Here is a 27,625-nt window from a genome sequence, read left to right as displayed (position 1 = left end):
TCCCTGCTTTCACTTCTTGATAGGTTCAGCCACTTTATGTATGCAATGACAATTGCTATCCAGGATACAGAAAGATGAAAATAGAAGGGAAGCCATTTTGCTGTTAAGATTGCCTTCCATGTGCAAAAGGGAAAATTTCAAACCAGATGGGTAAGAGTTGTCCTGTGCAAGACTATTCAGTTTTCTTAAACATGCTTCAAAATGCTAATATTTAAACTACAGATAGCTTCTATTCAATGATATTACTTTATAAATAACAAAAGTGAAAGAATATTTCAGAGAATCCAAAAATCAATGTCCCATCTCATTTGTTCTCAATTGTTCTCAACTATGGCATTTAATCAATGGTGAAATCCATTTTTTTATCACCAGTGCGGTGGGCGTGGCTTGGTGGGGGTGGTGTGGCTTGGTGAGCATGGTGTGGCTTGGTGGGCATGGCAGGGGAAGGATACTGCAAAATCTCCATTCCCTCCCCACTCCTGGGGGAAGGAATATTGCAAAATTTCCATTCCCACCCCACTCTGGCGCCAGCCAGAGGTGGTATTTGCTGGTTCTCTGAACTATTCAAAATTTCCGCTACCATCCAGAACCTGTCAGAACCTCTTGATTTCACCCCTGCTTCTAATTCAGGGGTAGTCAACCTTTTATACCTACCACCCACTTTTGTATCTCTGTTAGTAGTAAAATTTTCTAACCGCCCACCGGTTTCATAGTAATGCGCTGTGTATCGTCGTCTGCACATGACTCTCGCGCATCGTGGATTGGGTTGGGGGGGACCGCCGGCTACCAGCTCTGTTTCTCTGTTACAGCTGGGTGGTGTGGGGGGAGATGTGCCAGCTATTCTGGGATGAGGCTCTTTTGTTTGCAGTCGTACTATAGCGCCATTTAGTTTCACTTACATAATGTGAACTAAACTTATGCACGGGCGATACAAATAGTATATTTTCAGAAATTTAAATTGTCACGGGGAATTTTATGAAAACCCAATGAAAATGTTTTTAAATAATGCTATGATTTTTTTTAAACTCAATTAAATTTAAAAAAAGGAAAGTGCTTTAGTATCAGACAAAACCCCTACCGCCCACCATGAAAGCTGGAACCCCCACTAGTGGGTGGTAGGGACCAGGTTGACTATCACTGTTCTAATTCATGCTAAAATTTTATTTTCCAAGATGAAGCAACTTGTGTTACTATATATAAAAGGAAAGGAATAGAAGTGGGATGCAGTTGCTGAATTCAGGAGTTTAATTCCATTAAATAATAATATACCATATAATATGCATTTTCCTGCCCCTAATGTAACCTTTTTTTTTGCTTTTCATTATTTCCAAAAAAGATCTAAATGATAAAATATTTCAAAAATGGAGAATATATGCAACTCAGGATTAAAATGAGGGGTCTTTATGCTCCCTTGGTTGTTTTCTTGCAGACATTTCATTACCCAAACTAGGCAGGGGTGGGCTGCTGGGGGTTTGCAGGGGTTTGGGAGAACCTCTAGCTAAGATTCTGTGCAGTTCGGAAAACCCCCAAATCCAGTGGTGGGATTCAAATAATTTAACAACCGGTTCTCTGCCCTAATGACCAGCTGGGTAGGTGTGGCTCGGTGGTCATGTGACCACGTGGGCGTGGCCAACTCAACGTCTCTCACATCAATGGGCATTTCGCCTTAGTTGTTACAATGTAATAAGGGTTAACCAGGCTTACATTGTGTTAAGCAATAGTCTTCATCCATTTGTATATTATATACAAAGTCAACTATTATTGCCCCCAACAATCTGGGTCCTCATTTTACCTACCTTATAAAGGATGGAAGGCTGAGTCAACTGTTTCTGTAAGCAGGGCAATGAAGATTGGGCTAGAAACACCACCAGAATGTTTCCTTCCTGCCTTCCTTACAGGATTAGCCCTGTAAAGTGGGAAAAAAAATAAGATGTCTTCCACCAACCGGTTCTCCCAACTGCTTAGAAAGTTAACAATCAGTTCTCCCAAATAGGTGAGAACCAGCTGAATCCCACCACTGCCCAAATCCCACTCCTGGCTGGCCCTGCCCACCCATCGCATCCCCTCCCAGGAGTCCCCATGTGGCACATTTTGGATGCAGGTAAGTGCAGGCTGTGCACGGAGGCTCTGGGAAGGGGAAAATGAACCTACCAGAAGTTCAGGAAAGTCCTCCAGAGAACCTCCAGCGCCCGGGGAGGCTGTTTTTAACTGCCTAGCAGGCTGACTAGGCCACATCCACCATGGCCACACCCACCCAACAACCAGGCAGAAAACCCTTGGTAAAAATTTTTTTTTTTTTGCATTGAAAAAGCATTGTTTATTGAACAGTAGTTTAGAATATTGTATGACCACAGTTGAGTTAATAAGTTCTCCAAGATTCACACCAGCTATGCCTTTATATGTGGTGTAAAGACATCACCTGTCCTCCTCCTCCTCTGGGAGATAACTGGACATATGCAAACTATATAGAAAGACTACTATGTATATATTGCCATGCTGCAAAATATATTTAGATTAAATGTTCTTAAGAAGGCCGTCCAAAGAGATTTTAATTGATTAACATATTAACACTGCTGCTTCAAGTTATTATATCACATTCAGTACAGTAATCAGAACTCACCACTGGGAGTTAGATATTTTCCTCCTAAGTAGATAACTTTCCTTCTTGTCAGAAAATTAGAGGAATCACAAAAGAAGGAGGGTCTTTATCCAAGCTGCAGCTGAGCTGACTGCGATGTGTTCAGTAATTCTGATTCATATCCTGTTATGAATCTGGCTGCCTTTTTTTTTTTTGTCTTAAAAAGTTTTATTTTGACATTCTTATCCAATAACATATCCAATAACATATTTAATGTACCCTCATATACAATTAATCGGATCTGCCTGGTCACCACCCCCTTCCTTTTCCTTTTACTCTCCTTCTTTACCTTCTTCTACTTTCCATAACCATCCTCCCCCTCTCTTATCTACATCCTCTCCTCTTTCCTCCCTATTCCTTTCTTCTCCCTCTTCCTTCCTTCCTTTCCTCCTCCTCCTCTTCTCTTTCCTCCTTCTCTCTTCTACTCCTTCTTTCCCTTCATTCTAAAGTAGTAACCAGGCAGGTCCGATCTTACATTAATTATACATCTTCAATCATCTTTGTACATTAACTATCAATCCATTTTCTACCCCTCCCTCCCTTCCCTTCCTCCCCACCCCCAGGACTTCCGAGAACCGAGTACAGTGTATAAAACTAACAACAAAATTAAAATCTAGCACAAATCATAATCCATAGTCGTTCCTTAAAACCTCCACTCCTTCCAAAGACAAAGAAGATACTTTTCTTCCACTCCATTATATATCAGACCATTCCACTCCTAGAATTCTCCAAAGTTTCCAATTGAGTTAGTGTTTATTCTTGAATAAAGTACGTAGTTTTAATATCCAACCTTCATCAATCAATATCAAAACAACGTTCCATCTTCCAATATTCACCAAGGTTTCTTCTAAAATGTCTTTCTTCCTTAGCAATCTCTCAAAAATAGTTCATATTTCCAACTTAGTTTCTTTAATTTTTCTGTCCAACCTTCAGGGTAAGCAATAGTCCATCTTTTCACATCTTTAACATTTATATATACAACAAATAATATTACAAATATCCAAAGTGTCAATTGTAATAATTAAAATCTTCACTTTACCTTACTTATGTCAAATAACATTGTTAAAATTACACCTATATCATCCACAATATATCTATTATAACAATTACATTCTAATTAACATTACATCCATCTCTTAAATATAATATTTAATCCAAGTTCCTAAATTTTACTATCTATCCTCCAAAATTAAACAATATTCCATCTTCCTATTCCTTTATACCTTTAATATATCATATAGTACCCCTAAAATTACACATTTATATCCACAATAAGTCATTTACAAAAATTAACCATAATCATATTTAATAAAATTAAACATTCTCCCTCCCCTTCTTCTATCTTACACATTTTCAACCATCTATTCACCATTCAACTTAACATCTGTTAACAAAGAATTCCCAATCTTTAATACATTAGTATAAAAATCTCGTGCTTTACAAATTGTATTGAGAAAATACTTTCTTCCTTTATAATTCAGTGTTAAACCTGCTGGAACCTCCCATCTAAAATATATCTGATGTTTCTTAAGCTCATCCACCAGAAAGGCAAATTCTTTTCTCTTTCTTAACATTTTAGGAGGAATTTCCTTCATCATTATTATATCTTGTCCTAATATTTGAAATTTATTTTTATAAAATGCTTGCAAAATTCCATACCTAATCCTCTTATTTGTAAAATAAATAACCACATCTCTCGGTAAACACTTCTGCCTTGCCCACCAGGAATTAACACGATAAATTTTTTCAATATTAACTTCAAAATCTTCTGGTTCCATTCCTCTATCTGGGCAAAGGCCTGAATAAAAATCTCTTTCAAATTTTCCTCTTTAAATTCTCTTAAACCCTTACCCTTATAGCATATTCCATTAATTTATATTGTAATATAACCCTTTCTTCCTCTGCCTTATCAGCCTTAACCTGAATATCATCTATTTTATTTTCTAAATTCAAATTAATTTGAACTTCATCTATTTTCCTTTGCAAATCTAAATTAATTTGGTTAAATTCATTCAGTCTTTCTTCTGTCTGTGTACTAGATAACAATAATGGAGTAATTGATTCCTTTAATTTTTTCATCTCCTTACTCTGCTCTTCCACCAAATCTTTAAAATCCAGTATTTCTTTCTCCATTTCATTAAATTTTTTATCTATTTCTGAAAGATGAGCCTCCATAAGCTCCTGTAAAAAATTCCTTAGACTGTCTTTAATATCTTCTTTCAATTTCCGTACCTGAAGTGAAGATATTTCCAATAATTTAGAAGTGGTTAAATCTCTTTGCTTAAAAGCCATTTTTAAACTAAGTAATATCAAGAAGAAGAAGAAGAAAAAAAAAGGGGGGAGGGAATAAAAAGAAAAAAAAACCCAATAAATTTTTCTTCTTAAACACTGTAAAAAAAAGATAATAAAAAAAGAAATAGATTTTTTTTTAAAAAAAAAGAATTCCATTTAGAAAAAAAAATCTTGTTATTTTCTTCTTAGAGGTTCCACACCAGCAATTGTAATCAGCATTTCCTTAGCTTTCACTTTCAAAAAACAAAACGCCATCTTTCTTCATCTCCACTCTTCAAATAACTTCTCTGTCAGGGAGTTAAAATCATCTTACAAACAAATGCCAGCCCTCCTGCTTTCGATTCTTTCCGTGTTGACAATTTATCAGTAATCCTCTTCAGTCACGGAGATGGACGCTGCGTTTTGCTCTGCTTTTGCAGAGGCGTTCTGGACTCTGGAGCTTTTTTTGAACTATCGAAGGAGCGTTTCCCATCAAACCACCAGAAATCATTCTGGGGCTTTTCTTGGGGGCTCAAACTTCAGTTCAAATGCTCATCTCCCCCTCTTTGCCCGAGGGCAGAGATTTACGAGCTGTTGACAGAAGATTAGCACTGTCTAAACAGCTCTCACAGAATCACAAAGAACGGGCGGACTGAAATCGCCGCCATTAACACAGCGGAGCCAAACCTGAAGCCTACCCTTGGTAAAATTTTTGAAGTCCACTTCTGAAACTTGGTAATGTTATCACTGCTAATTTAGAACAAACACTTTTTTATTTATTTGAATTTATACCCCGCCCTTCTCTGAAGACTCAGGGCAGCTTACACAGTGTTAGGCAATAGTCTTCATCCATTTGTATATTATATACAAAGTCAACTTTTATTGCCCCCAACAATCTGGGTCCTTATTTTACCTACCTTATAAAGGATGGAAGGCTGAGTCAACCTTGGGCCTGGTGGGACTTGAACTTGCAGTAATTGTGAGCAGCTGTGTTAATAACAGACTGCTTAGTCTGTTGAGCCACCAGAGGCCCTTACACTGATGAAGTTACTGTACCTATCCTGTGCAATGAAACATCTGGAAGAAAACAACCAAGCTCATAAAGTGCCAAGGACCCCTGATTAAAAATTACTATTCTAATCATTATTAGATTTTATAATAGGAGAATTAATCCCAAGCAATATGTAAGTGTCTTAAAATCTGGCACATGTATAGTCAGGAACTAAATGAAAACAGGTATGGCTCAATTAGGAATAAATCAATCCTCTTAATTAACATTCATTTCTGCTTCATGACTATTTCTTGAAATTGACCATCAACTTTCCTTTTTCCAGATGCAGTTGATTGCTTCCAATGTCCAGAAGATCAATATGCAAACAAGGCTCAAACTCTTTGCATTCTAAAAGAAATAACCTTGTCTTACAATGAGCCACTGGGACTCATTTGACCACTGTTAGTCTTTTCTTTTCTGTCATCACCATTGCAGTGCTGGGAATCTTCATTAAAAAGCAGGACACCCACATTGTCAAAGCCAACAACAGAAACCTCACTTAAATCCTTCTCATTGTTCTTCTGCTCTCCTTCCTTTGCACTTTCCTTTTCACTGGACAATTGGATCACATGAAATGTCTCATGTGACAAACCGCTTTTGGTATCATTTTCTCCATAGCCCTTTCTTGCATTTTGGGTAAAACAACCATAGTTGTTCTTGCTTTGATGACTACAAAGCCAGGCTCCAAAATGTGGAAATGGGTGGGCAATTTCTCCCCCATTCCTATATTCTGACATGCACTCCATGGCTGAATAAATGGTCCTAGAATGTAATGAAGTTTCAGCCACCATGTTTTATATTGTTCTTAGTTTTCTGGGATTCTTGACTGTTGTCAGCTTCTCAGTAGCCTTCCTAGCTAGAAGTTACCTGACAGCTTTATTGAAGCCAAATTTATCACCGTTAGCATGTTAATTTTTTGCAGTGTTTGGTTGTCTTTTGTTCCTACCTATCTGAGTATGAAGGGCAAATATATGGTGGCTGTGGAGATTTTCTCCATTTTGGCTTCTGCAGCTGGATTACTGAGCTGCATATTTCCCCCCAAATGCTACATCATTATTTTGAGACCTGATTTGAATATAAAGGGGCAATTAATAAAGAAGTAATTCGGAAGATGAAGTTCAATTTTCTCACTGATTCAGTGCTATTTTCCTCCCACTCCGACAAAAAATGCAGGGTTCATTGCATGCTGGAGTTTCTGGAACCTGGAACCAGTACATTAATCCAAACAAACCTTAGATTGTAGAATGCCGCGTTAAGACGAACATGGAATTGGAAGTCCTCCGCTACACCAATACAATTTCCAGTGAAGCTCATAAAGAGGTAATGAAGGCCGTAAAGCCTGGCATGAAAGAATATGAGTTGGAGAGCCTGTTCCAGCACTACTGCTACAAGCAAGGAGGAATGCGGCACACTTCCAAACCTGCATCTGCGGCAGTGGCGATAACAGCTCAGTTTTGCACTACGGCCATGCTGGAGCTCCAAATGATAAAATCATTGAAGATGGAGATCTCTGCCCCTTTGACATGGGAGGAGAGTATTACTGCTACGGGTCAGACATCACCTGCACCTTTCCCGCAAACGGAAAATTCACTCCTGACCAGAAGGGCATCTACATAGCTTCACCACCATCATCAAAAAGCCTACAACATTCTACCAAGTGGCATTCCCTTTAGGAAAATTACTGATAAGAAAAACAGAAGAATACTTCTATAGAATTTTTTGGCTAATTGGAATGAAATGTTACATGTAATATCTGAGTGCCCGCAATTGTACATTCTGAACAACTGAAATACAAATTTTCTTCTTCCTGTTCCTCTGAATTAGCACATACTGTGACCATATCTAATCTGGCTCTGCTGCTTCATAATAGCATAGGATTGCAGAATTCATTACTTCTTTTATGTCACTGATAGATATTAAGATTCATTCGGAATCAGGACTTCCTGTTTGGCACCGTAGGTGATGGCGGTGATCTTTACGATCACCAACCTCTGGATTATGTGGAATCACTAGGACAGCTTAAATCTGCTGTCCAGGGGTTCGAAAAACCCCTTCTTCGGGAGAAGAAGAAGTGGTGAGCTGAGGGCAGAGATAGAATTTCCCTAAAGCCCCTGAGAAAAAAGGGGTTTGAAGGGTTAAGTTCCCTCCAGCAACCCAAAGTGCTCCAGATCCGAGGATTTTTCTGCTTTGGCGGAACCAATCACCACGACCAAACGCCGAGATTTATTTTGGACAATAAAGGATTATACCAGACAGAACGAAAGTGGGAGAACTTTATGCAAGTAGCCAAGCTAATTCCCCATTATTTTGTAACAAGCTTGAAAATAGCAAGAAAATGGAGGCGAATTGTTAACAAGCTAACGAGTGGAAAGCGAAAGTGATACTTTTAGTCCTTGCCGGCTAGTCCTTTTAGTCCTTTACCAACTAGTCGGCTGCTGGTAAATTGCATGTTATTTGCTACTTTAACTCTTTAACTCTTTGCTGCCTGCTGATAGAATCTAGGGGAGATTTTTAAATATTGCTTTAAAAGACTGTGTTTCTCAGAGGTTAAGAAGATTTAAAGTGAATATTAAGTTGGAAATAAATAAATAAATAAATAATTTTATAGAAGATGGCAGCCAAACAATTAAAGTCTACTGTAACAAAGGGCTCTGGAATTTCATCAGCTGGTGCCTCTCCAGCTCATACAGCAGAGACTAGAACATTGAACTTAGAGGCGGTACAAGAGAACTTAAAAGACTTTATGCAAGAAAAATGTAAAGTAATAACTGATGAGATGTCTGAAATGAAAGAGCAGATATTAGAAATTCAAGTGGGAAATAAAGAAGTTAAAGAAGGATTTGTAATTGCAGTACAAAGTTTGGCAACAAATGTGATTTTATTAGAAGAGGAAGTTGAAGAAATTAAGATTCAATCGGAATCAGAAGTTGATAAAGTTTGCAACAAGGCCGTGTTAACATGTTTCTCCCTTGCTGCTTTCCATTTTCATATACCGTTTAGAAGATTTTAATATTTTATTGATATATCACTCAGAGTCCTCTGTGAATGATATAGGTGGTTTTAAAATATGTTAAATAAACCAACAATTGTGCTCTGTTTACCAAGTATCCGACTTTTAATGACCATGGAACTGGAATGAGTACAAATATGAGGACCTCTCAGAAGTTCTCCTCCTTCAGTACCATCATAAATTCAATTGGTCTCTTAAAGAGTGGACATTAAATAAGACAATCGATAAGCAATTAATTATGTATTTATATTGAAGGATATTTAAATATCAAGAGATAACTGGAGAGAATTATAGCTCAGAGTTCTCACTTGCTGAGTTGCAGCACACATCCCTCGATTATGTTAGCATCTATTAGACAAAATTGCTGAACTTTATTCATAGATCTAGGGGGCCAATGCCCGTGGAGGAGTCTGGCTTCAATATCTTTGAATATTTTGAATCCATTAAGCCTGAGAAAATGGATTGGTGAGCTCAGCCACCTCCTGTTTAGATCCAAATGGCTGTAAAACCAACAAACATTCTACCTTTCTGTATCAACTCAAAGGATTATTGTGTTGTGCTGGTTCACCTACTTTCTCTAGGGTACATTCCGGACATAAATGATGACTGGAGAAGAGATGCTGCCTTTGGCCCCTACTGTATGGTGTTCTGCAGTGTGAGGTATCATCACTACAAAAAAGTAGCATACTATGGGTATTATTTGCTAGAAAGATATTTTTTATGAGTCCTAGAAGAAGGAAGGAAGGAAGGAAGGAAAGAAGGAAGGATTAAAAATCTATGAATAAATGAACTCATTATTGGATATTCATTATTGGATATTATCATATCCATTACTGGATATTATCATGTTCTCCAATTTATTTTCCCATGTGGTCGAAGAAGTACTGCTATATGACAAAATAAAAATATATAATTTCAAGTAACCATTATTGCTTTATTACAAAGAAGTTGATTCAAGCTTTGTTTTTGCATATGATGAAGGGAGAAAAATTTGTAGCACCAAATCAAATTTTACAATTAAAAAGGAAGGAGTACTGTAACTGATCAAGTTTTTTTTCATTTTCCATATGATTGCCAAAAAGGTTTGTTGCAGGGCTATAAAATATCAATGTTGAATAAATTGTTTGATTTGATTAGGTGGAGTCTCATGTCAGTTAACCAACCAGAAAAAAAAATATGGTCCACAACATGTGACTTTAAGGATAAGGAGTAAAAATCATTCACAATGAGTGAAAAGAACCAAGCTATATTTTTACTTTGCAATAAAAACATTATTGAAATGTATGGTCTTCCTCAATTCTATTTTGAAATTGATTCCGTTTCTAACTGCAACTCAAATAAAAAATTGTCTCCAATGATATTCCTTTATTATTTTCATATTCACTTTGCATTACACATTGTTTCCATCCCAAAGGACTCTCAGCAGTTTATAGACCTGTTTCCATTAGGAAGGTTAAAAAGAAATGTCATGATTTAATTGCATTACAAATACAAGAACCAAAGTGCTTCAAGACCTCTCCAAAGAATAAATTAAGGTGGGTGGGATCCTATAACATGATGGGCCAATTTCCCTTTGGCTCTTTGGAAAAATCATGTTTTAATGTACTCCCTAACAGGTCAAAATCAGATAGTTCTATTGTTCCAGAGGATTAAAACTTTACAGCTACAAAACTAGCATGTGTTCCTTTGAATTTTCATTCTTTTTCTCTTTTACAGTTTTCAGTTATGAGCTCTTTTGTTTCCTAGCCCATAAATATCATCATTCTACTTTCTCTATAAAGTCTCCGAGGAGCTTCAACAAACATTCATTTCCCCTATAATTAATGTGGCTTCTTCTTAACTCTATTAGGAATCCTAGCACAGAAAAATAGCTCCAGCTTTAAAGGGTCTGTTACTTGTGGGACCAGATGTAACAATCTTCTCTTCAGAAAGAATATTTATGCAGGCTATTCTAATTAGACTTTTTTCCCCCTTATGTTTCATTCTTGCAGATGGAACTGGTTCATTTGTAGGGAGAAATGTTTTCTTGAAGAAGATGGAATTTTCCATGGTGGTGATGGCTATATTGTCAGTGTTACAGTCAGGAATAACATGCCTTATTCTGTGTACTAAAGCATGTTCTATGGGGAAAACTCCCCTAATTCAGCACAAGTACTTTCTGCCAGGAGATTTCATAATGGCTGGGATACTATCTCAGTTCTACATGATGTCTGATCCAGTTGATTTCAGAAGGCATCCATCTGAAGAAGTGGTTGATGAGCTCATGTAAAGATTTCTCTTCTTAAGTGTAGCATATCTTAAACCATATATCTTTCTCTAATAGGTTGCCCATATTTATTTAATTATTGTTATTATTTGGGCACGGATTATTTCTTCTATCTCTTGCTTTTTAGTTCCTTCATTCTGAAGTCAGTATAGATTGATCAGACTGATATTTCTTACCCGGCAAATAAATACACAAACACACTATGATGAACTCTCACACTGATGTTTTTATTCAAATTCCATATTGAGATTTTCTTGTTTTCTCACCGTTCAATGATCCATTAGTGCTGCACTATCAAATCACTATTTGTAGCTAAATCTATGTGAATCAGTTTAATTCTTTCACTTAATATTAGGGAACTGTTGTGCTGTGTAGCGCTTGGCATTATTTTCCAAACAGCTGCTGAGGAGCCATGGATACCAGATATAGAGCCTCTCCGCCCTAATGAAACATCAGTAACATTTATTGGTATAAGGAAGTCCACTGAAGGTTTATCATGATCCTAGAAGAAAGAGTTGTATATAACATTTGTCCTCACATTTATTCAAATGCATATTTCATGCCTGCCCGCACCATAAAACAAACCCAGAAGAAGATAAAAATATAAGACTAGAAATTATGTAATATGTAATAAGAATTACATATAGGTTTTAATATGATTATTTTCCTTCAAACAAGCTATCTGTTTCCTAGTGAAAACTGTTTTATAATGAATTAAAGGAATCGTAACAATCTGCCCAGATCCACTCAATATATTTTTCATTTCAGATTTTTCCTGCAGAACTACCAACATATCCTGGCCTTGGTTTTTGCTGTAAAGGAGATAAATGAAAATAATCATATATTATCCAACATGAGTCTGGGTACTGATATCTCTAACAGTTATTTCATGGCGAGTTGGACCTTCTTGGCTTCCATGGAGCTCCTCTCAACACGGGGCAGATTCATCCCCAATTATAAGTGTGATGCCAAGGATTGGACACTATCTGTCATTGCAGGTCCTAACTCTCACATCTGTCCCTTCGTAGCAAACATCTTGAATGTCTACAAGATGCCACAGGTGAGGTTCTTTTTTCTTGGACTCAGAATACACTGCATGAAAGGCAGGAGGGACAATTTCAGTCCTATAAAAAAAAAAGTCTGATATATGAAATTTGAGCCTATACCAGAAGTATTATTTGAGAAACCATCTCAGGATTGACCCACCCCCAATTATCTGGAAAGTTAAGCAGGGAATAGAAAAACGTTCTCAGACTTGCAAGACTAATGTCAACCCTTCCAGGGTTGGAAACCAATTATTTTATTGTAAGGTTACAGTAACAGGTCTTAAACTACCTCCCATTTTTTTTCTTTTACAAGTTTATGTTTATCAAAATAGAACAAATACTGGAAACTAACTTTTCTTTTTATTCTTTTTCTGTGGTTTGGAAATAAAGTGGGAATCCAAACAATGGTGAACAGGAAACCACGTGTTTGCAGAAGAGACGAATAATTTTAGGCACTGTGCTTGGTTTATTCCTCAATCTGAATTCAAACCAATTAATGTACTAGGTTGTCTTGACTTATTTACAAACACAATGAATAGAAACACCAATACATTTTCATCAGTACAGTTTGCCAACATGTTTTAGTAATAATATTAAGGATTCATGGACCTGATTAAGTAATGGAATAGTTTTCAGTATTTTTATATTTCCTCCCTCCCTCCCTTCCTTCCTTCTTTCCTTCCTTCCTTCCTTCCTTCCTTCCTTCCTTCCTTCCTTCCTTCCTTCCTTCCTTCCTTCCTTCCTTCCTCTCCATGAATGTCATTCATGGTAATTTGAATAATTAAAAAATGAAGTGATATAGTACAAATGAATGAAAACTACACATAAAATTAATTAAAATGCTCTATGCATGAGCTAAAAAATCCTATTTAATGGACTGTCAAAAGCATGAGGGTATTTAAGAAAAAAGACCAGTACTAAAAGCGAAATAGGTGACTTACTACAATGCTTATTACATATTCTTGTTGAAATTTACTAACATTTGGTAAACACAGAATACTGTGATATTAGAATAATTTCTCCTCCTCCTCCTCCTAAAATAAGAATAATCAATTGATTAATAATTCCTAAGTGAGCCTGATCATTTCCATCAGTTAAAATGTGTTATCAGATTTTCTATGGCAAATTGAATGTGGTAGGCCTGTAGATGGTTGATGCCCAAAGTTATTGACTTATGTCTCTCTAAACAAAAGCCAATACATTAGCCTCTCTTACATTCACTTCCCAAAGATTTAGCAATAGTTGCTTTTCATATCACACAATGTTTGTTGCTCAGGAGCTGGGTGTTGAACCCCAATCCGGGGTTCGCCATATCTGGGGGGGGGGGGCGAGGTGGACAGACGGCTGAGTGAAGCAAGCAGCAAGCAGAGCTATGGTGGCGGCTACTTCCAGCTGTGCTGATGAGGTTCCAGCTGTTCATGAGGTGCCAGTTGCACTGATCACCTGTTTGTCAGGCAGTGGGAGGCCACTTCCCACCCGCTCACCAGCTGAGCTTGCCGGCAATCAGTGAGGAGCACTGCTGTGGCCAACGGGGGATCCAGATGCTGCTCCACAGGCACCATGTGCAGATATCACCCAGTGCTTCTGGGGACCTCGGACATTCACTTTATGGTAGATACGGGGCATGTCTAGCCAGCTGGAAGGCATGGAGCCTTGTTGATAAAGCACGCTGCAAGGTGGACGCTCTCAGCGCTGACTTTGCAACAGGCCCATTCAATTCTCACTCACTGAGTACCAAGGCTCTGGTCTGAATTAAGGGTTTTTTTTGCTTGATGGTTCCTGAGCATTCTTGCTTCAGTTCTACCCAAGTTGGCCTCGGACCTTTGAAAGAAAGTCAGCACCCCATTTCTTTACATAGCCTCCCAGGTGGATTGTCCATGGTAGGAGAGCAGCATCACGATGGCAGAAGGGACAGCGCTAGCAGTGGACATAGGGGATGTGGCAGAGCCTGCCCTGGAGAAGGAGGTGCCCACACCAGAGATTACAGGGGGCAGTGCACTGCTGACAGTGAGACCAAAGGAGTGTGAGGCCAGTAGGGTGGTGAAGCTGGCAGAGGCCTGAAAAGTCCCAGAGGTGATCCAGGAGCCAGGGCCCCTAGGGAAGTGGTGGCACAGTTCATCTGTGGCTGGGGGCCCTGGTCCAAGGTTACCAAACCCTTCCCCATCCAGAGCACTTTTGACTGAGTGGTGGGAGAGACATCTGATAGGCGATGAGGAAGGGGAATGGAGCTACTCTACCGCCCTGGGTAGTAACACCATGGATATGCTGTGGGAGTGGTTTGGGGAAGCCAGTATCCAGGTCACTCCTTCCTGGCAGCCATGGGAGATAGGTGCAGAGGTGGTGGCAGCATGGAAGCCACAGTGGTTATGGTCCCAGCTGGCTCTGCCTCTGCAAGCCTGATTCCCTCTGGTTAGCCTGAAGTTTCATTTTGACATAGCAGCCAGCCATGATGTCCCAAAGGTGGGGGCTTTGGAACAGAGTTCTTCACTGGGTGATTTGGTGGGACACCTGGTGGCAACTGAGGGGACTAAGACAATGGGGAACCTTGGTGCCCAGAGCCAGAGGCCAGGTCCAGGCCAACTCCAAGTGACTCAGCAGGGCTGAGCATGTGCTAAGACTGGGTCCTGCAAGGGGCAACATGGCCAATGGAGTTCTGGCCCCAATAGGGGTCCGTTCATCAGAACCCCTGTTCAATTGGCCTTGTTTCTGAGCCAAGTCATTAATCACCTGGACCAATAAGCTTGCTTTTACCCATTGGAGCGGGTGATGCTCATGGCAGTCATGGCATTGTTGGAAGGGGAGACTGAGTGGGTGGATAGAAGATTTGCACAGCAAGCCTGCCCAGGAGTTGGTGGATGCAGGTCTCTTCTTGGAGGCAGTATGGGTACGCTTTGAAAATGGGTCCCATGTGCAATGGGCAGAAGGAGAGCTCCTGTCACTAAAGCAGAGGGGCCACTCAGCAGTGGAGTTCCTCCAAGTTGCTGAGGGCCTGCCCGGAGAGGCTGCTGGTCCATCAATTTAGGGTGGGTTTGGACTGTGATCTACACCAGGCCTGTGTGTACAGGGGCATCCTGCACTGCTTCAGGAGTGATCTCAGATAGTCATTGACTTGGACACAGGACTACGGGAGTTCTGGCCAAAGGGGGACATGGGCTATGTAAAGACCACCTGGTGGCTTCCAGCAGGCTCCTAGTGCTCACTCACTGCTACATTGTTTTTGGTGCAAGCAATGGGGACACTGTGTGGCCAAGTGCCTGGCTCCAGCTCTGCATACATTGGCTGGTACTCCCAGAAAGACAGCAAGCCACCCTGGCAGGCCCCTGAACAGTCCTGAATGACATATCAGGCAGAGACCTCAGTGACGGCTCCAGAGGAAAGAGAGGGGACAACGGTGGGGAGGTACCAGCTGATGCCTTATGACTGCAAGGATGACGGCCCAGAGGACCCGATGGTAAGCCAAGCCATCCATCCCTTCATTATCCCCATAACCATAGTGGGGGCCCACTCGAGTCAGCATGGGATGTATGTGGCCCTGATTGACTCAGGGTGTACTCGATGCCTAGTCAGGCAGGCAGTAGCTACTGCCCTGTGACTGCAGGTGGGAGAGATTCAAGCAGGTTGATGGCTCATTGCTGGGCAGGGCCCCAGTGACCGACATCACAAAACCATTACAGCTATTGATGGGGAGCATTGGGAAGTCATTTGGTTCATTGTGGTGGCACTGATGACCAAATCCATCATCCTGGGATTGGCCTGGTTAGATAGAGGTCCCATGATATGGTGGGAAGGTGGGTATAGGAAATTGAGGATAGATGTCAGACCCAGACGTCCTCCACACAAGAAAGCTCAGGGAAGGGCCAAGAGTGGACCAGAGGGGAGTCCTGGGAGGCTCCCAGACCAGGCTGCCCCTCCTTCCCCCACATCTATGCAGACCTGTCAGAGGTCTTTAGTGAGAAGGAGTGTGAGACACTACCACCCCACCGCCCACTGATTCTGCCATCAAGATTATCCCCAGAGCCAAACTACCTAAGCCAAAAATGTATGGGAAAGTACTTGACTTGGAGTATATTTTTCTCTGGAATTCAGATTAAATGTAATGGAAATGAAGATACATTACCAAAATATGAAATAACTAAAATGAAAAGGACAAAACTGATTCCCTGTGCTCTTCCAGTACTTGTTGGATTGCAACCTCTATCCATGTTTGCATGCCTATTGGTATATATAAGTATTAGTTTGATTTAGGTAAATAAAAGACCAAGGGTTAAATATACAATTGTGAAAAATGTGAAAGAATGAGGTAACCTGGTAATATCAAATAATACTATGATGTTATTGTTATTCTATAAACCTGGACTACAGATTGGATTATATCAACTACTAGTAGCTTGATACCCGTGCTTCACTACAAAACTATGTGATTGGGCTTGATACATTGATACTTAAAGCTTAAAAATTTATGTGGAATGCGTAACTTTAATATAAGGCAACTGGCAGTTGGAACAAAGTTCTTTTCAGGTGGGGATGGGGAGTAGAACGTTTAACGCCTTAGCATCGGAGCACGTTAATATAATACTGTACAAGAAATACCAATGATTTGATAGTAATTTCAAAAAAGTGCCAAAGCCCACTGCAACTACATCGCCAAAAAGGCTTTAAGAGTTGTAAACTTAATCCTGCATAGCTCCTTCTTCAGAAAGATTACACTACTAACCAGAGCATACAAAACATTTGCTAGACCAATTCTCGAATACAACTCGCCTGTCTGGAACCCATACCTCATTTCAGACATTAATACAATTGAGCATGTCCAGAAATATTTTACAAGAAGTGTTCTCCACTTCCCTGATCACAACAAAATACCTTATGCCACCAGACTTGAAATCCTAGGTTTAGAAAATTTAGAACACCACCACCTTCGGCATGACCTGAGTATAACTCATAAAATCATCTGCTACAATGTCCTTCCTGTCAAAGACTACTTCAGCTTCAATCGCAACAATACACGAGCACACAATAGATTTAAACTTAATGTGAACCGCTCCAATCTTGATTGTAGAAAATATGACTTCAGTAACAGAGTTGTTAATGCCTGGAATGCACTACCTGACTCTATGGTCTCTTCCCAAAATCCCCAAAGCTTTAACCAGAGACTATTTACTATTGACCTCACCCCATTCCTAAGAGGTCTGTAAGGGGCGTGCATAAGAGCACCAGCATACCTACCGTTCCTGTCCTAAGGTTCCCTTTGATTGTATCCAATTTGTATGGTTATTTCATGCTTATACTTACATATACTGTTGTGTTTGACAAATAAAAATAAATAAAATAAATAAATAATATAAAATAAAAAATAAATTCTTTCTGTGTTCAATCAAACTTCGCCAATAAAGAATAAAGATTATGAGATAAGAAATATGCAAATCTAGAGGAGGGTTATGGTGCATATTGAAGCAAAACCGTGTTCTTACATTGCTCATCCTATCTTATCTTCATACCATCACGATTTCATTGTTCCAATTTTTCTTTCATTTCCTATAAGGAAAAAACTAGGGAAATGTGGGGGTGGGTTTCCTTCCTTAATCAGGACCAATCACTTTTAATCCTTAAAATTTGTAGTCAATTTTCCATATAACATTACTTGAATTAATGCATTTCTGAGGAATCCAACTTTGTGTTTCTAGGACAATAATAGCTGAAAATTCTGAAATTGTTTCTGAACATGATTACACTTATATTAATATTTGTAACAGAAACCATAAATTAAGGACAGTTTTTATTTTTAAAAAAATCAATATTTCATGTTGGGAAACCATGGTCCTTTTTTGTCCTATGTCTAGCTCACATATGGATCTTCCCCGTTGATAGATGGCAAGAGACAAGCTGCTTTCTTTCATCGTTTTTTCCCAAACGATGACCAACAGATTATGGGTATTCTCCAGTTGCTATTGTATTTTAGGTGGATATGGATTGGACTGATTTCCCAACCTGATAGGAGTGGAGAGAGATTCATACAAAATGCTATTCCTTTGTTTTCCCAGAAAGGTATCTGCTTTGACTTCATGGAAGAGATGGCCAAGGAAACATTTTCTAATGATATTACAGCAGCATTTAAAGACTTTGGTAAAATGTACACTATTATCATGAAGAGCACTGCCAATGTTATTATCCTCTATTGTGAAAACCAGGTCACTGTCATTTTTAGAATGTTGCCCTATTATACAGAATTTGAAGATATCTCTGTAGAAAGAAAAGATAAAGTTTGGATAATGCCAGCCCAGATGGAGTTTACATCCGTTCCCTTTCAAAAAACTAGGGATATGGATGTCTTCCATGGTGTTATAACTTTTGCAGTTTCTTCCAAGGAGATTTCGGGATTTGATAAATTCCTTCAGATGAGAAACCCAACTTCAGAAGCAGAAGACCATTTAATGAGACTGTTCTGGGAAAAGGCTTTTGAATGCTCCTTTCCTAAAGATAATTTAGATGAAGATGCTGGGAAGCTCTGCACTGGAGAAGAGAAGTTGAAGAATCTACCTAGATCTGTGTTTGACACCATCCTGACTGGGCAGAGTTACAGCATCTACAATGCAGTCTATGGTGTGGCACATGCTTTACAAGCCATGCTTTCTCCCAAGTCCAAACACAGAGCAAGGACAGAAGTTGGGAGAGAAACATTGCTGACTCAAAACACATGGCAGGTAAGGAAAAAAAAAAGAATGAACATCTCGCATTGCTCCTCTGTCTGATGCAATGAGCTGTTATGTAATGCAGTCAGTGAGAACACTGGAGTCAACACTAGTGATAATTTTCAGTCTTCTGCCAAAACATTTTCCCCATCATTTAGTGATTTAGAGAAACTTTTGCGATTAGGAATAGATGAAAATGCTACAATAGGAAAAAAAAATTAGATGCAGCTGCACTGGCATGATTGGCAGAAATTCAAAATGTCTGTGGCAGAGGAGAAATATGGATGGGATGGAGGAACAATAATTGTATTAATGAAGCACATCCTATGAAATCAATATTTCAAACTGAATACAATATTTCTCTCTCTATATATATATTTTCTTTCTCTCTTTCTTTCCCCATCTCTTTCTTTCTTTCTTCCCTCTCTTTCTCTCTTTTCTCTTTCTTTCTTATTTTTCTTTCCTTCCTTCTTTCTCTTTCTTTCTTTCCTTCATTCTTTTCTTTCTTTTTTGGTTTCTTTCCTTCCTTCCTTCCTTCCTTCCTTCCTTCCTTCCTTCCTTCCTTCCTTCCTTCCTTCTTTCTCTTTCCCTCTTTCTTCCTTTTTTTTGCTTCTTTCTTTTTCCATTAATTGTCATTTTTTGCTTCTGTTTAGCTCCATCACTATTTGAGAACCATCTCATTTAATAACACTGCAGGAGAGAAAATTTCCTTTAACAAAAATGGGGATCTAGAGACTGGATTTGACATTATCAACTGGGTCACATTCCCAAACCAGACCTTTGCTAAAGTCAAAGTTGGAAAAATTGACTCAGCGGCTTCTCCAGATAAGTTATTCACTATTACTGCGCAAGACATCACCTGGCCTACCATGTTTAACCAGGTATTTCCTGATCAGATTTCAACCTGTGGGCAAATAGTCCTCAAATTATGATCACAATTGAGCCCAAAATTTCTGTGGTTAGGTGAGACATTTGTTAAGTGAGTTTGCCCCATTTTATGACTTTTCTTGCCAGAGTCGTTAAGTGTATCATAACAATTGATAAGTTAGTAACCTGGTTGTTAAGTGAATCTGGCTTCCCCATTGACTTTGCTTGTCAAAAGATTTTAAAAGTGATCACATGACCTTGGGACACAGCAATGGTCCTAAGTACAAACCAGTTGCCAAGAATCTAAATTTTTATCACATGGTCATGGGATGCTACAAAGGTTGTAACTGTGAAAATTGATTATAAGTATCTTTTTTTAGTGCCGCTGTAACTTTGGTCATTAAAAGAACTGTTGTAAGTCGAGGACTATCTGTACATTATTTCTCTTCCCTTCTTGCTTTTGACATTATAAATTTGAATCAATTTTGTCCTTGAAGTTGTCAGGTTGAAAACTGCAAAGATGAAGAAATAACGAGGTGGGTAGCATTCAGGAGATTTTGCCAAGTTCTTCTTTGTGCCCCAAATGGAATGAAGAATTATAACACTGTTGCTCCTATTCTAATTTTTTTTCCCATCAGTCCTTGAAAGACAAAAGAAAGTGCTTATTCCCTGGCATGGATGGGGACAAAATAGGAAATTCCATGTCAATGATCATGTTAACCCTGGTTCAGATAGAACACCTGGCCATTACTGTGGCCAAATGAGAGAAAGGAAACTCGGGGGGGGGGGAATATTCATCTCTCTTTCTAACTAATGGATGCATGAGGAACAACTCATCTGGATCTTGACTTTCTCCTAGCCAAATGATGCTGTCTTCTTGGGCCCAATTCTTAGTTTTACTGCCTTTGTTTTTGAGTCTAACTCTCCTTCCCTGTAATATTTCCATTCATTTACTATAATTATTTAAAAGTAAATTCCTCACCTAAATATATATATATATTGAAAGAAAACTTACAAGTTGAAGCAAATCTTGCATTCATTTCTTGATAGGTTCAGCCTCTTTCTTTGTGCAATGACAATTGCTGTCCAGGCTATAGGAAGATGAAAATAGAAGGGAAGCCATTTTGCTGTTACAATTGCCTTCCATGTGCAAAAGGAAAAATTTCAAACCAGATAGGTAAGAGTTGTCTTGTTCAAGACAAGGTTATTCAGTCTTCTTAATTCAGAATGCTAATAAGGAAAACCTCCTGTAACTGACTAATCTGGTGACCAAGTCAATGATATTGCTACATAAATACTAAAAGTGAAAAGATATTTCAGAGCACCAAAAATCAAAAATAAAATCTGGTTTGTTCCAGATTTTTTCCAAATTATGACTTCTGATTAATGTTTATTTTTATAAAAAAGTTTTATTTTAATATTCATATCCAATAACATATTTAGTGTACCATCTTATACAATTAATCGGACCTGCCCGGTCACCACCCCCTTCCTTTAACTCTCTTCCCTTCTCTACCTTCTTCTACTTTCCACGACTATCCTCCCCTTCTCTTATCTACATCCTCTCCTCCTTCCTCCCTACTCCTTTCTTCTCCCTCTTCTATCCCTCTTCCTTCCTTTCCTCTTCCTCCTCTTCTCTTTCCTACCTCCTTCTCTCTTCTACTTCCTTCTTTCCCATCATTCTGAAATGGGAGCCAGGCAGCTCCAATCTTACATTAATTATACATTTTCAATCATCTTTGTACATTAACTATCAATCCATTTTCTACCCTCATTCCCCCCTCCCCCTCCCTCCCCCCACCCCCGGGACTTCCCAGAACCGAATACAGGGTATAAAACTAACAGCAAAAATTAAAATATAACACAAATCATAATCCATAGTCACTCCTTAAAACCTCAACTCCCCTTCCAGAAACAAAAAAAATACATTTCTTCCAATCCATTATATATCAGACCATTCCATTCCTAGGGTTCTCAGAAATTTCCGATTGAGTTGGTGTTTGTTCTTCAATAAAGTACATAATTTTTAATATCCAACCTTCATCAATCAATACCAAAACAACTTTCCATCTTCCAATATTCACCAAGGGTTCTTCTAAAATGTCTTTCTTCCTTAAGCAGTCTCTCAAGAATAGTTCATATTTCCAACTTAATTTCTTAAATTTTTCTGTCCAACCTTCAAGGGTAAACAATAATCCATCTTTTCATATCTTTGATATCATTTATATACATCAAATAATATTACAAATATTATTATTAATCTTATATTATCTCCCCAATATATCAACTGTAATAATTAAAATCTTCACTTTACCTTGCTTATAACAAATAACATTATTAAAATTACACCTATAACTTATCCAAAATATATCTGTTATAAAAATTAAATTTAGTTAGCCATATAACAACATTACATCCATCTCTTAAATATAATATTTAATCCAAATTCCTAAATTTTACTATCTATCCTCCAAAGTTAAACAATATTCCATCTTCCTATTCCTTTATACCTCAAATATATCAAATAGTACCCCTAAAATTACACATTTATATCCAAAATAAATCATTTACAAAAATTAACCATAATCATATATATATATATATATATATATATATATTTATAAATATATATATATATATATATAATAGAATTAAACATTCTCCCTCCCCTTCTTCTGTCTTACACATTTTCCACCATCTATTCACCATTCAACTTAACATCTATTGATAAAGGGTTCCCAATCTTTAATACATTTGTGTAGAAATCTCGTGCTTTAAAAACTGTATTGAGAAAATACTTTCTTCCTTTATAATTCACTGTTAAACCAGCTGGAACCTCCCATCTAAAATATATCTGATGTTTCTTAAGCTCATCCACTAAAAAGGCAAATTCTTTTCTCTTTCTTAACATTTTAGGAGGAATTTTCTTCATCATTATTATATCTTCTCCTAATATTTGAAATTTATTTTTATAAAATGCTTGCAAAATTCCATACCTAATCTTCTTATTTGTAAAATAAATAACCACATCTCTCGGTAAACACTTCTGCCTTGCCAACCAAGAATTAACACAATAATTTTTTTCAATATTAACTTCAAAATCTTCTGGTTCCACTCCCTCTATCTGAGCAAAGGCCTGAATAAAAATCTCTTTCAAATTTTCCTCTTTGCATTCTCTTAATCCCCTCACCCTTATAGAATATTCCATTAATTTATATTGTAATATAACCCTTTCTTCATCTGCCCTATCTACCTTAACCTGAATATCATCTAGTTTATTTTCTAAATTCAAATTAATTTGAACTTTGTCCATTTTCCTTTGCAAATCTAAATTAATTTGGTTAAGTTCATCCAGTCTTTCTTGTCTGAATACTAGATAACAATAATGGGGTAATTTATTCCTTTAATTTTTTCATCTCCCTCCTCTGCTCTTCCACCATATCTTTAAAATCCAGTATTTCTTTCTCCATTTCATTAATTTTTTTTATCTATTTCTGAAAGATGAGCATTCATAAGCTCCTGTAAAAAATTCCTTAGACTTTCTTTAATATCTTCTTTTAATTTCCGTATCTGAACTGAAGAAATTTCCAATATTTTAGAAGTGGTTAAATCTCTTTGCTTGAAGGCCATTTTTAAACTAAGTAATACCAAGAAGAAGAAGAAAAGAAAAAAAAATTCAGTAAGCTTTTCTTCTTAAACACTGTAAGAAAAAGATAAAAAAAAGAAATTAAAAAAAAATTCCATTTTTTAAAAAAATATCTTGTTATATTCTTCTTAAAGGTTCCACACCAGCAATTGTAATAAGCATTTCCTTAGCTTTCACTTAACTTAGCTTTCACTTCCAATACACAAAACGTCATTTCCTTTCATCATCTCCAATCTTGAATACAAATACATTCTCTGTCAGGGAGTTAAAATCTTCTTACAATAAAATGCCAACGCTCCTGTTTGATTAATGTTTATTTTGTAAGATGGCAGACCTTATGTTGATATGTGTGCGTAAAAGAGGAAGAAGATAAAATTGGGATCCATTTGCTGATTTTAGAACATTAATTCCTAAAATAAAATACCGTGAAATATATATTGTTCCTCTCCTCCCAAAACTAAAGCATTTTTTTTTTGTTTTTCAACATGTTCAGGAAATATCTGAATGATATAAAGTTTGTTATTCAAATCATTATTAGATTTTACAATAAGAGAGTCCTTATAACAAAACAATAAATGAATCTCATAAGATCCAGCATGTTTACAAAAAGGCATTAAATATAAACGGGCATTACTTAATTAGGAAATGAATCCATGTAATAAGGAAGTAAATCTGGCGGGACTGAGAAGAAGGGCCTTCTTTGTGGTGAAAGGCCATCCACACAGAGATAAGACTGGTCCCCAGTTTAACACACTTTTGCAAGGCCCTAAAGACATGGTTCCACCAACAGACCTAGGGAACTCAGAATGGTAGGGAGGCCTTTAAGAGACTCGTTTGATGGGTGTTGTTGCCAAGGGGATGTGGGGTACTGTTTTTAATTCATCTATATTAGATTTTTTTTATTGTTTATAAGCTGCCCAGAGTCACTAAGAATGATTGGTCAGCCATATAAATTTTATAAATAAATAAATAACTCCCTATTAATTAACTCTCAATCCCACGATCTGAATATTTTGAGAAATTGGCCATGATGTTTTCTTTTTCCAGATGCAGTTGATTGCTTCCAATGTCCAGAAGATCGAAATGCAAACAAGGCTCAAACTCTTTGCATTCTAAAAAAAATAACCTTTTTGTCTTACAACGAGCCACTGGGACTCACCTTGACCGCTGTTAGTCTTTTCTTTTCTGTCATTACCATTGTGGTGCTGGGAATCTTCATTAAAAAGTGGGATACTCCAGTCGTCAAAGCCAACAACAGGAACCTCACTTACACCCTTCTCATTGCCCTTCTGCTCTCCTTCCTTTGCATTTTCCTCTTTGTTGGGCAACCTGATCAAGTGAAATGTCTCATGCGACAAACCGCTTTCGGTATCATTTTCTCCATAGCCCTTTCTTGTATTTTGGGTAAAACAACCATAGTTGTTCTTGCTTTCATGGCTACTAAGCCTGGCTCTAAAATGCGGAAATGGATGGGGAAAAGGATGGCTATATCTATTGTCCTTTCTTGCTCCTTGACTCAACTCATGATTTGTTTAGTGTGGCTGGTAATTTCTCCCCCCTTCCCAGATTCTGATATGCACTCCATGGCTGAAGAAATTGTCCTAGAATGTAATGAAGGTTCAGCCACCATGTTTTACCTTGTCCTCGGCTTTATGGGGTTCTTAGCTTTTATTAGCTTCACAGTGGCCTTCTTTGCCAGGAAGTTACCTGACACCTTTAATGAAACCAAATTTATCACCTTTAGCATGTTGGTCTTCTGTAGTGTCTGGATATCATTTGTCCCAACCTATTTGAGCACGAAGGGCAAATATATGGTGGCTGTGGGGATTTTCTCCATTTTGGCTTCTGCAGCTGGATTACTGAGCTGCATATTTTCCCCCAAATGCTACATCATTATTTTGAGACCTGATTTAAACACAAAGGGACATTTAATAAAGAAATAATTCTGAATATGGAGTTTAATCTGCTCATTATTCATTTTAAGTTTCCCCCTATTACAGCACAACATTCAGGTATCGATACATGCTGGAGCTTTTTGAATCTGGAATCTGTACAATAAATCTAAACATATCATCTCTACACATATTTTATCAAATATACCTGACACATAGTAAGGAGGAAAATTCAGGTCTTTAGGGAGGGAAGGTCTAAAGTATTCTATCAAGTGACACTAGTTCTGATTCCCTTGGGGACAATTCCTACTACGAGGGACAGATAGTTTTCCATAAATGACATGATTGATTTAAGATCTTTGTGCTGACAGAAATCCTAGCATACAAATTTTGATTGTGTAAATTACATTTGGAAGACCCAAAACTCCCAATTTCTTTCCCTTTGTTCTTCTGAATTGGCAGATACCTTTCACGTAATTTGTTGACATAGACACTTAAGATGGCCTAGATCCTCAATATAATCATAATTTCTAACCTGCGATCTTCTGTTTCATCAAAGTAGAGAGTTGCAGACTTCATGACCTTGTAAAAAAGCCCCATAATATTTTTTTCCCTTGACTTCCATTTATCCAAATATGGGTTTGGGAAAGGAAATGTCAGTAGTCCTTACTCACTGAGGTTAATTGGGATGAGGGACTTTATGGCTAAGTTCTTGATGTCCCGTCAACAACAGATTCAGCATTTCCAGTTGCCATTGTTAGAGAAATCCTATGCAGTCACAGGAATGCATGTTGTCATGTTATGGTCATATGATTGCCATTGCCAACCTCCTACTGGCTTCCCTATTGATTTTGCTTTTTGGAAGTGAAGGTTATGACTATGGGACATTGCATGTTTTAATTGGCATGGGGACAGGTCTTGGAACCCTCTTTCATCCATTACATCAGCCTATCCCATCAGGTCAGAAAATGAAGGTATATTGCAGACCTCAAATAGCCAAATATCAACAGCATTTAGACTTGTATACCACTCCATAGCACTTTATAGAACTCTCTGAGTGAGTTATATTGTCCCCAACAATCTGAGTTATCATTTTAATAATTTTAGAAGGATGGGAGGCTGAGTCAACCTTCAACCGGTCAGGATCAAACTCCTGACAGTTGGCAGAGATAGCCTGAAATACTGCATTCTAACCACTGCACTAATCCGGCTCCAATTCTGTACGGTGACTAGTGGGGTTCAGGAAGACAGCTTTCTCTGCCATTGCCTTTGCCTTGTGAAACACTTTTCCCCCATAAATGAAGCAAGGCCCACTCTCCTGACCCTCCAGAAAGTCATGAAAACATCCGTTTCAAAGCCGAAGAGCCAGTGATGTCCCAAAGATGTCTCTGTGGTCATGTGGCCAGCATGACTAAATGCTAAAGGCACAGGGAATACTCTTACCTTCCCACTAAAGGTGGTCCCTATTTGTCTACTTGCATTTTTTATGTGCTTTTGAACTGCTAAGTTGGCAGTTCGATCAACAAGCTCAACATCTTAGCCACTATATATTGTTTTTAAGTTTTTAATATTTTATTCACACACCACCCAGAGTCCCTCGGTTAGGGAGATAGGTGGCTTTAAAATGTGATCAATCAATAATTGTGGTTTTAAGTGCAAATCATTATTGTGATCATATGACATTGGAGGTTATGAGTACAACTACAATGACCTGTCAGATGTACCCCTCATTCATTACCATCTTAACTTCAAATTATCATTTAGAGAGTGAACATTAAAATGAGATAAACCTATAAACAATTAAATATTGATTGATGTTGCAGCTGTTAAAATATCAAGAGATAAATGGACGCAATTGCAGCTCCGTGTTCTCACCAAACTCGCTAAGGCACACACCTCTTGATTATGAATTAATAATTATATGCAGTAAATGAATATCGGGAAACAAGCTATGTGTCAACATTCCAGAAGACCCCCTCTTCAAGTAAAGACTCAGAAGCAAGCATCTTTCAAAGTTCTTTTTCTAGGATACGCAAACTAGCACATCTGGGGAAATCCGAATCTGGGAGATCCGGGTCTTCCTTCAGAGAAACACACTCCAAAACCACCAGCATGACTCAATGCCAAAGGCACACGGAACGCTGTTACCTTCCCACCAAAGGTTGTCCCTATTTTTTCTACTTGCATTTTTACATGCTTTTGAAACTGCTAGGTTGGCAGAAGCTGGGACAAGTAATGGGAGCTCACCC

The 27,625-nt window shown here is 38.1% G+C and overlaps 1 protein-coding gene across 1 annotated transcript; it reads left to right on the top strand.

Moving 5' to 3' along the window:
- Positions 1-7,223: 7,223 nt before the first annotated feature.
- On the top strand, positions 7,224-25,427 carry LOC131197984 (vomeronasal type-2 receptor 26-like). The gene is made up of 7 exons (XM_058182492.1): positions 7,224-7,509; positions 10,962-11,235; positions 12,119-12,296; positions 18,123-18,983; positions 19,625-19,852; positions 20,889-21,015; positions 24,532-25,427. The coding sequence occupies exons 1-7, from the start codon at positions 7,224-7,226 to the stop codon at positions 25,425-25,427; spliced, it is 2,850 nt and encodes a 949-aa protein (XP_058038475.1).
- The last annotated feature ends 2,198 nt before the right edge of the window (positions 25,428-27,625 follow it).

The sequence above is a fragment of the Ahaetulla prasina genome, chromosome 4, assembly GCF_028640845.1.
Source record: "Ahaetulla prasina isolate Xishuangbanna chromosome 4, ASM2864084v1, whole genome shotgun sequence".
Classification (NCBI taxonomy): Eukaryota; Metazoa; Chordata; class Lepidosauria; order Squamata; family Colubridae; genus Ahaetulla; species Ahaetulla prasina.
Note: the sequence above shows the minus strand (reverse complement) of the source record. Positions and strands in the feature narration are given on the sequence as shown.